The sequence below is a fragment of the Eriocheir sinensis genome, chromosome 13 (genome assembly GCF_024679095.1).
Source record: "Eriocheir sinensis breed Jianghai 21 chromosome 13, ASM2467909v1, whole genome shotgun sequence".
Taxonomy (NCBI): Eukaryota; Metazoa; Arthropoda; class Malacostraca; order Decapoda; family Varunidae; genus Eriocheir; species Eriocheir sinensis.
This window is the reverse complement of record NC_066521.1, coordinates 14,914,263-14,925,968: the sequence shown is the minus strand read 5'-3', so window position 1 is coordinate 14,925,968 and position 11,706 is coordinate 14,914,263. Positions and strand designations below refer to the sequence as shown.

Below are 11,706 nucleotides of genomic sequence, written 5' to 3'. Positions count from 1 at the left end.
TAGTAATAGTAGAAACAGTTGAAGCAGCAGCAACGGAAGAAAAAAAACGATAATACACGAGTGAGGAATCAAATATGTTGATAAAAAACAAACAAACGAATGAATGAATAAATGAATGAGAGATTACACATGTGAATAAATGAATCAACATATAAACAAGTAGATGAATACAAAACAAATATAAAATGTAACTAAATAAACCCTCAAAACAAGCACCCTCTAACCCTGCTTCTCTCTCTCCCTTCCATGGCCTGCAGCGTCCTTCTTCGGCGCCTCCTACATATCGCTGCCGCTACAGGAGGCGAAGAGCTCGACGGAGATCACCCTTCGCCTCAAGACCCACCGCGCCGACTCCCTCCTCCTGCTGGCGGCCGGCACCACCGACTACTGCCTGGTGGTGTTGGAGGGCGGGGCGCTCAGGGTAAGTGGAGGAGTAGGGGGAAGAAAGGGAGGGAGGGGAAGAAGTGATGAGTGACGGTGGAAATGACGGAAGCATTGGGTAGGTGGACAGGTGAGGGCAAGAGACAAGTGGACAGGTAAAGATAAGGCAAGGAGAAAACGGTAAGCTCACATATGGAGAGGCAAAGATAAGAAGGGGGAAAGAAAAGCAAGTGGGAGGGTAGTAGAGTAAGGTGGTGATGGTAAGGTTAGGAAGAGAAGGAAGTGGACGGGTAGTGGAGTTGGGTTTAGACGCGATGGTAAGGCAAGGAAAAATAGGTAAGTGGTCAGGTAATGGGGTAAGGCGGGGAGGCGAGGGTAAGTCAAGGAAAGGAAAGTGGACAGGTGATGGGGTAAGGACAGGTATAATTAAAGGCGAAGGTAAGCTAAATAAAGGTAAGTAGACAGGTAGTGGAATTAGTTGGAATGACAAAGGTAAGGTGAGGAAAAAAGGAGCATAGGGGGTCAAATAAGGTGGAGATAAATGATGAAAGAACATATTACGGGGCCATTTAAGTGAGGAAGGAGAGGTACTAAGGGGAGAGAGAGCGAGGGAAGATCAAAGGAGAGAAGGAGGAAGAGGAAGAGAGAGAAAACGGTGAACAGGTGGACAGCCAAACGAGCACAAAACGAGCATCAATCAAGAGAAGTACAAAGAAAACGACAACGAGCGGCAGTAGCGCGGTCATTGTAGCGGCGATAAAAGCAAATAAACATCGGCTCGCTCTTTACCTTTAGCTTCCCCAGGTGGCGGGATAATGAGGCTCAGGTAAGGTTCAGCGGCCGGCATGCGAGTCACACCTGGGAACCCCCCCCCACACACACACACACACATGGAATCCACACTCTATTGAACAAATATTAAACAAGGTCATAGAGCCTGAGGTGGTTGAGATAGCAGCGATTGTAGACTTAATATGACAATGTGACTGTTCTGTGTGTGTGTGTGTGTGTGTGTGTGTGTGTGTAATCATCAAAAGCATAGAAATTACCCTCTAACACACTATTACCGCAACACACACACACACACACACACACACACACACACGGCTACTCCTGGATTCCACGAACACCGAGGAACGAAAACGAGGAGGAAAAAAAGGACGAAGGTTTGCGGTCAGAATTCGTATTGTTCCGGCTAATCTATTCCTTTCTTTATCATACAATGGAGGCGGTGAGGAGAATGTTTTGCGCTGATATCCCGGAGTTTTTGTTGCTGTGGTTGTTGCTATAGTTGTAGTTGTTGCTGTAGTTGCGATGGTAGTTAGTGTGGTGGTGGTATTAATGGTGGTAGTGGTAGTAGTAGTAGTAGTAGTAGTAGTAGTAGTAGTAGTAGTAAAATATATACTCATATATATTTGAACTCCCATCAGCAATCCATTCCATTATCTGCTACACACCTACGCATTCCCACCTCTCTGCCACCCACTCCTCCTCCTCCCTTCCCCTTCCTCTACCTACTCCACCCTCTTCCCCTTCCCTTCCAATCCCTTCCCTTCCTCTTCCACCCCTTCCCTTTCCACCTCTCTGCCATCCCCTCTTTTTCCCCCTTCCCCCTCCTTCCCCTTTCCTCCCCTTCCCTTTACACCTCTCTGCCATCCACCTCTTCCTCCCCCTCTCCCCCCCCTTCCTGCCTCCCCTACAGACACGCTTTGCCGGGCTAATTCACTTGTAGCTCTGTAGTTCCGCCCTCGTAAAATATTTGAGTTGCCGTCCCATGCATCACGCTGAAGCACACACACTCGTGGAGAAGTTCATGGATTTATTTCATAGGCACGCAACCATCCGCCTACGTACACACACACACACACACACACACACACACACACACACACACACACACACACGCACGGACACAAACACATTTTCTCTATCTATATATCTATCTATCCACCTAACTATCTTCTTTATCTATCTATCTATTTATCCTTACATCTATCTATCTATCTAGCCATCCATCTACCTACCTACTTATCAATCTATCTATCAATGTATCTATTTATATATACCTATCAATCGATCTATCCACTATCTATCTTCTTTATCTATCTATCTATCTATCCTTCCATCTTTCTATCTATCTATACTTGTTTTTGACCCGTTGAGGACCTATCGTACACATATCAATCTATCCACTATCTATCTTCTTTATCTATCTATCTATCTATCCTTCCATCTTTCTATCTATCTATACTTGTTTTTGACCCGTTGAGGACCTATCGTACACATATCAATCTATCTATCCACCTATCTATCTTCTTTATCTATCATCCTATCTATCCTTCCATCTTTCTGTCTATCTATCTATACTTGTTTTTGACCCGTTGAGGACCCGAGTCGATAATCTTCGCTGATTGGCCGGCGTTAACTCTCCGTCATCCACACGTAACTTTCTAATTGGCTCACACAGGACGAAGGTGTTGACACAGGACCAGAAAAGACCCGAAGAGACCCAGAAAAGACCTGAGCAAAGACCAAAGCTAAAGGGTCATTATTTTTTTTATTTTCTCTTCCTTTTTTTTTTTTTTTGGGGGGGGGGGGGGTACGTGTGTGTGACCCGAGTGAAAAGTGACGAAATAAAGGAGTGAAACTATCCACATTTTCAATTATTTCCTTTATTTATTATTCCTTTCGGCACGTGAGTTACCTAATGAGAAGGATAAAGCCACATAGTAACTTCTTTCTTCAATTATTTTTCCTTTGTTGTACTTATGACTCGCTGACGAAGAAAATTACCAAAACAATGAGCATCAAGACAAAACAATCAGTGCTATAAGTCGGTTCACCCAAGTCTGAGGTGTGCATTATCGTGCGCTGGCAACCGCTGTCACACGGCGTGTCCGATTTCGTGGATATAATGCATGATAGGCTACTCCTCGGAAACAGTCGTCATTATCAATAATAAATTATGCAGGCAGCAGTAAATCATACCGTCGATTTTATAGTCGATTTTGAGTTAAAAATTATTAATACTGTCGTAAACAGGTTTTTGTTCATTTACAAAATCGATGATTACAATGATCAAGCAGCCTTGGCGCTGTCCGCCACCGAGAAAATTAGCTGGCTGTACATTAACATAACAGATGTTAGCGACAGTGCTATAATTTTTTACTCAAAACCGACTATAAAGGACGGTCTTTGTTATTGCTGCCTGTATATTATTGAAACTGACGACCGTTTCCTGTACGAAGACCATCACACATCATCCATGCCATCAGACACGCCGTGTGACGGCAGGTTGCCAGCGCATGATAATGTACACCGGCTTATTACACTAGATCCCTTTTTCCCCTTCTTCTTTACTTGTATTTTTCTATACATCATTATACGCGTGACAGAGAAATTAAATATTATACACTAGATCATACACTCATCTTTTTATTTTATTCTGAGGTTGGGGAAGTGTCCTGATACCCCCCTCTATATTCTTTCCTTCTATATACAATAAACACAAGCAAAAAATATATATAAACGAGGTCTCACAAGCATTCATCCTTTACCTTGTTCGCTGTACATACGACGCGCGTGAGGAAAGTGACAAGCGAAAAATAAGGCGCAGCAACGACAATATATCCGAGTTATCGCTATGCATCCTGGACGCGCGGGAAACAATCAATAAAATACACAAGATCACGCAAGCACTCACTTTTCCTCTTATCCCTATGCCCACGACTGTTGAAGAAAAGCCCTGAACAAGAGACACACCAATACACATTTTCTTCACTCTACATCTCATAAGAGCAAGAAGAGAATGAAGAAACAAGGCCATGGAGGCTCTATTATTTTCTCTTCCTTCACAATACACACAACTGTAAGAAAAAAAAAAACATAAAACAATACGCAAACTATACACGCACTTCCAATTTTCTCTTACTCAGTATCACCAAATGTAAGAAGGAAGTAAACAAGATTATGCAAACCTTCACATCTTCTCTTCTTCCCTAAACACACAACTAATACAAGAAGAACCAAAGGAAAACCCAAAACAACACACCCACTTCCATTTCTCTTCACCAAACACAAGTCAAGCAGTAAACAAAGACCTGCAAACCGTCACATTATCCCCGCTTTCGCTATACCCACAACAGCTGCAAAAAAAGGCCAAAACAATAAACAAAACCACATACAAATATTTATTCGCTCCATATCCACCTTCAAGCACAAGCCAAGAAGTAAACACACCCACAACCCCTCACTTTCTCTCTCCTTCGCTATACATATGACGTGCGTGCGGAAGGCGACATTTTGGAAGCGCGGCGCCGCAGGCCAATATTTCAGGCCGGGGTGCAAAGTCCCTCTCTCCGGGCACCATTGGCGGCGGCGACGGCTGAGCACCTTGCGGGAAGAGAAAAGTTAGCTCGTTGGGGCACTTGACGACCCGAACCTTCACGTGATGGCTGATCTGCGTTTATCCTCGACTGGAAAAGGGGGGGAAGGGTGAGAGGTACGAAGGGAGGTGGATGTAAGGAAAGAGGGAGAGAAGGAGGAAAAGAAGTAGAAGTGTAAGGGTAGGAGATACAGGAAAAGAAGGGGGAGGGAGATAGAGGTAGAAGGGTAAGATATAGGGATAAAAGAGTGTAAGAGGAAGAGGTGGAACGGAAGTAAAGGGAAAGACAATGAGAAAGGGAGGTAGAGGTGGAGAGGAAGGATATATAGGAAACGAGGGATCGAGTGAAGGAGGAAGGGAAGTAAATGTAAAATGGAAGGAGATTTAGGAAAAGAAGAAAGGAAAGAAGGAAAGGAGGGATAGAGGTGAGGAAAGGAAGACAAATGGACAAGTTTAGAGGAAAAAGTAAGGTAAGGAAAGAAAGCTGTGGGCAGGAAGTGAAGTAAGATGAGGAGGCGAAGGTAAGGTAAGGAAAGAAAGGTAAGTGAACAGGTAGTGGGGTAAGCAGGTTAAGCGAAGAGGTGAGGAAAGAAAGGTAAGGGAACAGGTAGTGGGGTAAGCAGGTTAAGCGAAGAGGTGAGGAAAGAAAGGTAGGTAATACAATAGGGAAGGAGGTAGGAAATAATTAAGTAGGTAAATCGGAAGTGAAAAATAGATGGAAAACGAAAGCTAAGATGATGTGTGCACCGTTCTGATTAAGACATACTATTGTTTTAAGGGTTAATATTAAGTAAATTTATCAATCATTATTATCAACCAATCCTCCTCTTCATCCTCCTCCTCAGCCTCCTCCTCTCCCCATTCCCTTCTCCATCCTTTCCTCTTCTCTTCCTCCTCCTCTTCCAAGCGGATCACTGCACCTCTGATCACCCTCTAATCAGAAATAATAAGGCCAATCAGCACAAAGAATTCACAAATAATAGCCGTGGCCCGAGCTAAATATATCGTCGCCTCTACAAATGCGCACCTGAGTGAAGATTAATTATCCACCTGTGCCCTTAATCTCACCTGGCCTCCCACCCACTTGTAATTCAATCCCATGTTACCTGATCACCCGCCTACCTATATCCTCTTTCCTAACTCTCGTTCTCTCTACCTGCTCTCACTAATGGCTGCTTTTTTCTTTCCTTTCTCTTGTTTCACCTGTTCCTGCAATCGTACCTCTCCTCTCCCTTTCATCTTCCACGCAAACCTAAATACACCTGTTATCTGGCCTTTCCATACACCCACACACACACACCTCCCCTTCCTCTCACTCCATTTGCTCTCCCTCTAAATACACAAGAACACACTCCTACTCTATTCCTCCCCATTACCTCACCTTTCCTTTGATGCGCAAACTCCCCTTCCGCATAAAATGTCTTTCTCATTCATTCTTCATCTCCTTCATACCTTCTAAGTCCTTTTTACCTTGTTTTCTCCTTTTCTTTCTTTCATGCTTTTTTATTTTGCTTCATAACATTTCCTCCATATACGTACTTCCTTCTAGCACTACATTGCCTTCCTCTTTACTTTGTCCTTCTCCTTTTCTCCTCTTATTCCCTCTCCTTTTCCTTCATATCTTTTCCTTGACATACCAACTACCTCTCTACCTTCTCATGCCTTCTCATTTGCACCTACATTTTTACTTGTGCCTCTACGACTCTACGCACATACACAAACAAACAGACGCACCATTTATTACCCATCTTTTCTCCCTCCAAACTCTCCCATTATCACCTGTCCCTCCCAATAACAAGACTCTTAACTTCCCAAAGGCAAACAAACGTACGCATTTCCCCCCTCCTCTCCCCCTCTCATTTTTCCCCCTATGCATACAAACACTTCCTCTTTATCACCCACACCTGTTTTCGCCCATTATTCTCCTCTTTTTACTTCTGTCTTTACAAACCTCTCTCCACCCCCCACACTTGTTCTCACCCACATGTCTCCCCCTCACACCTGCTATGATCCAAAACTCTCCCTTTCCACAACCATTCTTTCCCTTTTCATGTGTATTCTCACCCTTTATTCTCTCCTTCCACACCTGTCATTACTCTCTCCCCCTCCTCTCCACACCTGTCATAGCCCGCACCTCTCCACCTCTTCCAAAACTGTTCTTTCCCTTTACACGACTGTTCTAACCCACAACCATTCCCCCTCCACACCTATTCCAACCCACTACTCTCCCCATGCCACATATGTCTTCACCCATTACTCTATTTCTACATCTTTTATCACTCACGAACTCTCCCTCACCTCCCCGCTTCTCCCCCTCCACAGGTGCGCATCAACCTAGGCGCCGGGGAGTCGGAGTTGTCGTCGCCGCCCCGCCTGCGCCTCGACGACCTGCTGTGGCACGAGGTGAAGATCTCGCGCAAGACGGCGGACATGACCCTCACCATCGACAACATCCACACCACCAAGTGAGTACGAGGGTGGGGGGGGAGGGTGAGAGAGGGAAGGGGGTATGGCGTCTGTTTGGAGGGATGTGAGGGGGGATGTGGGGATGGGAGGAGTCTGTGTTTGAGGAGAGGAGGGGAGGGGGGGAGGTATGGGGTCTGTTTGGAGGGATGTGAGGGGGGATGTGGGGTTGGAAGGAGTCTGTGTTTGAGGAGGGGATGGGGAGGAAGGGACTGTGTGTTTGGGGGGGAAGTCTACGTGTGTTTGTGTTTGTCTGTGTGTGTGTGTGTGTGTGTGTGTGTGTGTGTGTGTGTTTACAGGTCAAGGTTCCATTAGAGTTTCACAGTTGCCTTGCCTTTTGCATCATCAAGGTAACGGTAACACACACACACACACACACACACACACACAGACCCCTGCTCTACCCCCCAACACACAAACAAACAAACAGAGCAACACACATGGGAAAACATCAAAGTCAAAGGGGAAAGGACGAGGTTAAGGAAGAGGAAGACGAGATGGAAGGAGGAGGAGGAGGAGGAGGAGGCTATGGAGGCAACCCGTAACTATGAGGCGGCTCCCGGCAACACTCGTGAGTCAGGAAGTGTTGCAAAAGATCCGTCTCGCAGATTTCCTTATGACGGGATTTAGGCGGATTACCTGCCTGAAGGAGGGGCGAGAGAGAGAGAGAGAGAGAGAGAGAGAGAGAGAGAGAGAGAGAGAGAGAGAGAGAGAGAGACTCCGAAACACATTAACCAACACAGGAAGAGAGAGAGACAGGCATAGATATAATTGACAGACAAAGACAGACACAACAGCAATATAAAATGCCAAAAGAACAAACGGAAAGATAAAAAATAGATCAAGACAAAGACAAGAAAAAAATAGTGATGGAGAAGGGGGTAGAAGCCTTAGAAAGAGACAGACTAATAGACAGACAGAGAAAGAGACAGAAAGACAACAATAACGAATAGACATATACAGACTAAGCAAAAGAAACAGAAAAAGGCAAAAAAAGACAGAAACGTAAGACAGAGATAAGAAAAAAGAGATACAGAGAGAGAGAGAGAGAGAGAGAATGAAACGGGCTGTCGCTTCAAAGTTCATTCAGCGCCGTAAAACACCTCGACGCCTTGAAATTACAGGTGAGAGAGCGAAGGAAAGGGAACGCCTGAGATTTACCTTCCGGCTTCACCTTGACAAAAGAACGAAAGGAAGAAGAAGACGGAGAAAAAGAACTCCGTGATCGATGGCCGAGACTCGTGAAAAGAAGGAGGAAAAGAAGAAGAGAAGGAGGAGGAGGAGGAAGAGGAGGAGGAGGAGGAGGAGAAGGAGGAGGAGGAGGAGGAAGAGATGGCGCACAGAAGGAAACTGAAAAGTAAAAGTATGAAAGTGTAACAGGAAAATACGAACTGAAGGTGAAAAGACAGTTGAAATAGAACGAAGGAAGGAACATAATGAAAAGAAAGTATAATGAAGATGATGACGGATGAAGGAGTGAATAGGAAAACGCGAAGAATAAAGGAGATATTGGAGAAAGGCGAGGACGAAGAATGATGATGATAATGACAACTCAGACGAAGGTAACAATAAAAAAAAGCAGAACGAAAAGAAAATAGCATTAAAAAGGAACTTAATTTTGTATCAAGAACTCATTACGTCTTTGTCTTGTGCAGAAGGAAGGCGCGGAAAGAGAACTGAAGACGGTGACAGAATTATTAAACTCAAGTAAAATAAAAATAAAATCCTAAAAATTGAAAAACTGAGAAGAAAAAAAAAGATACAAAGACGCGAGTGAAAGAAAGGAGTGAAAAAAGGGAAATCTCCAGCACGCGCAGTTAATTAAGGTGAAAATGAGGCTAATTACGGGCTTAAGTTGGTAGGTAGACAGGTAAGGAGAGAGAGAGAGAGAGAAAAGGTTATGCTATCCAGTCTCTCTCTCTCTCTCTCTCATTAAAACAAAACATCACAGAAGACTGCCATAACCAATAACCATTAAGCCTCATGACTCTCTTAGTTCCTCCTCCTCCTCCCGTTCCGCCATCCCATCGCCCTCTTTTGTATCTTTCATATACTGCTCTTCCACTTCCATCGTCTTTTTTTGTATCTTGACCACTTCATATTTTTTTCTCGTTTCTCATTTATTTTTCTATTTTTTTTATTTCCTCCTCTTTGGTCTTCACTCTTTTCATTTTCCCATTTTCTTTTTCTTCTTTTTCTTCTTCTTCTTCTTCTTCTTCTTTATCTTCTTTCTGCTCCTACGTTTCTTTTTTTCCTTCTCCTCTTCCCCTTTTCCTCCTCCTACTGTCTTCGTTCTTCTCATTCTTCCTTCCTTTTTCTTCTCTTTGCTGCTTCTACTTTCCTTATTATTCCCTTTCCTCTTCCTCCTCTCCATCCTCTACTTCGGTCTGCGTTTTCTCAATCTCCCGTGTTTATCTTTCTTCTTCATACTTTTTTTTTTATAATCCTCCTCCTCCTTCCCTCCTTCCTTTCCGTTGGTCTTCTTTCTTCTAACTCCTCCTTTCTTCTTTTCATATTATTCCTCCTTTTCTTTTTCTCCTCCTTTACTCTTCGTTCTCCTTTATTTTCTTCTTTTCACCTTATTCCTCCTTCTCTTTTTCTCCTCCTTTAGTGTTTGTTCTCCTTTATTTTCTTCTTTTCACCTTATTCCTCCTTCTCTTTTTCTCCTCCTTTAGTGTTTGTTCTCCTTTATTTTCTTCTTTTCACCTTATTCCTCCTTCCCCTTTTCTCCTCCTTTAGTCTTCGTTCTCCTTTATTTTCTTCTTATTTTTCATACCCCTACTTTTCTTCTTCCTGTTCATTCCTTTATTCTTTTTCCTCCTCCTCCTCCTCCTCTTCAAGTCTTCTTTCTTCTCGCTCTTCCTTTGTATTTTTTTCCCTTCTGTTGCTTCTACCTTTCTTACTCCCCTGTTCTTTCTTTTCATCTCCACTACTCCTCCTCTTCTTCCTCTTCCTCCTCCTCCTCCTCTTCCTCCTCCGATCGTGATGTATGCCTGTGTGCGTACCCTGAGCTCCCCCTCGAGGTGTTGGCCATACCTTCGACTTATTAATGTTTGCTCTTTGTAAATAATAAAAGACCTCATTCATCTCTCGGGCTTCCAGCGAGGATCGAATATCATTGAGGGTTTGTTTTTTTATTCGTGTTTTATGATGTGTTTTTATTCTCTCTCTCTCTCTCTCTCTTTCATAATGCAATAAAGAAGCGTAGATAAACCTTTCGAAATGTAACGAGGCGATCCAACACTGTAACACACACACACACACACACACACACACACACACACACACACACACATGACCTTTTATCGTACCCCCGTGAATGTGAACGGAGCGCAGTGACCGAACCGTTGTAAAGGAAGGAAAAGAAAAAAGCAAACAACACGAGTATTATAACAAGAGTACCTGACACAATGATGAACGTTCGGTGCTGCAACATTCCGTAAAAGTTTGTGATCTGCCGCTGTTATCGAAAAATCAAGGGAAAATATTTTAGACGGGTTTACACGGATGACTGTCAAACGATCTGGATTTGTTTTAGGTGTGTTAGTGAGTGTGTGTGTGTGTGTGTGTGTGTGTGGATAAATAGATAGATAGGTTTAAATATTTTGTCTGAAGATATTGTAATGATAACATGTTCAAGGACTTGGTTCAAAGGGACACACGTTAAAGAGATTCTTGGAAGATGAGTTGTATTTATAATCATGAGTTTCTACGTAGATGAGAAGTGAATGACCTGATGAAAATAAGAGAAAATCACATCACAGGAAGACGTACGCGCAAATCATTTATTTATTTATTATTAAGGATAGACCGAGGATGTATAGGGGATAGGTGTTTGGAAGGTTGTGTCGAGTTGATAGATGAAGAAATTGAGTTTTTGAGGTGTTGAAGGACACCAGGTTCTTCTTGCCCCAATCGGAAATGATAGTAAGGTTTGAGGTTAAGCGTTCTGCAGCCTCCAGCCTGGAATCGTATAGTTCCTGTTTAGTTGGCCTTCTATCAAAAGAAGTTGAGTAATGCAGATTGGAGTCATCGGTGTAAGAATGAATAGGACAGTCCGTTTTGGAAAGATTATCAATGAACAACAGAGAGTGGGAGATAAGACAGAGCCCTATGGGAGACCACTGTTGATAGGTTTTGGGGAAGAACAGTGACCGTTTACTACAGCAGTGATAGATCGGTCAGAGTGGAAACTGGAGATAAAGGTACAAATAGAAGGCTAGAAACCGTAGAAGGGTAGTTTGGAAGGCAAAGATTTGTGCCAGACGCTGTTATGAAACAAAGTTTAAAATATTCAGTGAGTTTCTGAAAAAAATTGTTCACGTCCCCCAGAGGAAAGATGAGGAAGGGAGGATTGACGGGCAAGTGAATTACTGATGGAAAATATTACAAAATCGCTCCACGGATAAATGCTCTCGAAAAAGTTTAAGCAAAAGAAATTGAAGATGAATTTTTTCGAGTTTCCGAAGGAAGTTATT

At 43.4% G+C, this 11,706-nt stretch overlaps 1 protein-coding gene across 1 annotated transcript in view; it reads left to right on the top strand.

The window, feature by feature from the left end:
- Window positions 1-234: 234 nt before the first annotated feature.
- The window catches only part of LOC126998056 (chondroitin sulfate proteoglycan 4-like), a 70,295-nt gene continuing 58,823 nt past the window's right edge, over window positions 235-11,706 (top strand). The window contains exons 1-2 of the mRNA XM_050859384.1: window positions 235-421; window positions 7,088-7,230. Of these exons, the coding sequence (XP_050715341.1) occupies window positions 7,196-7,230 (35 nt within the window). The 5' untranslated portion in view covers window positions 235-421; window positions 7,088-7,195. The remainder of the gene's footprint in view (window positions 422-7,087; window positions 7,231-11,706) is intronic.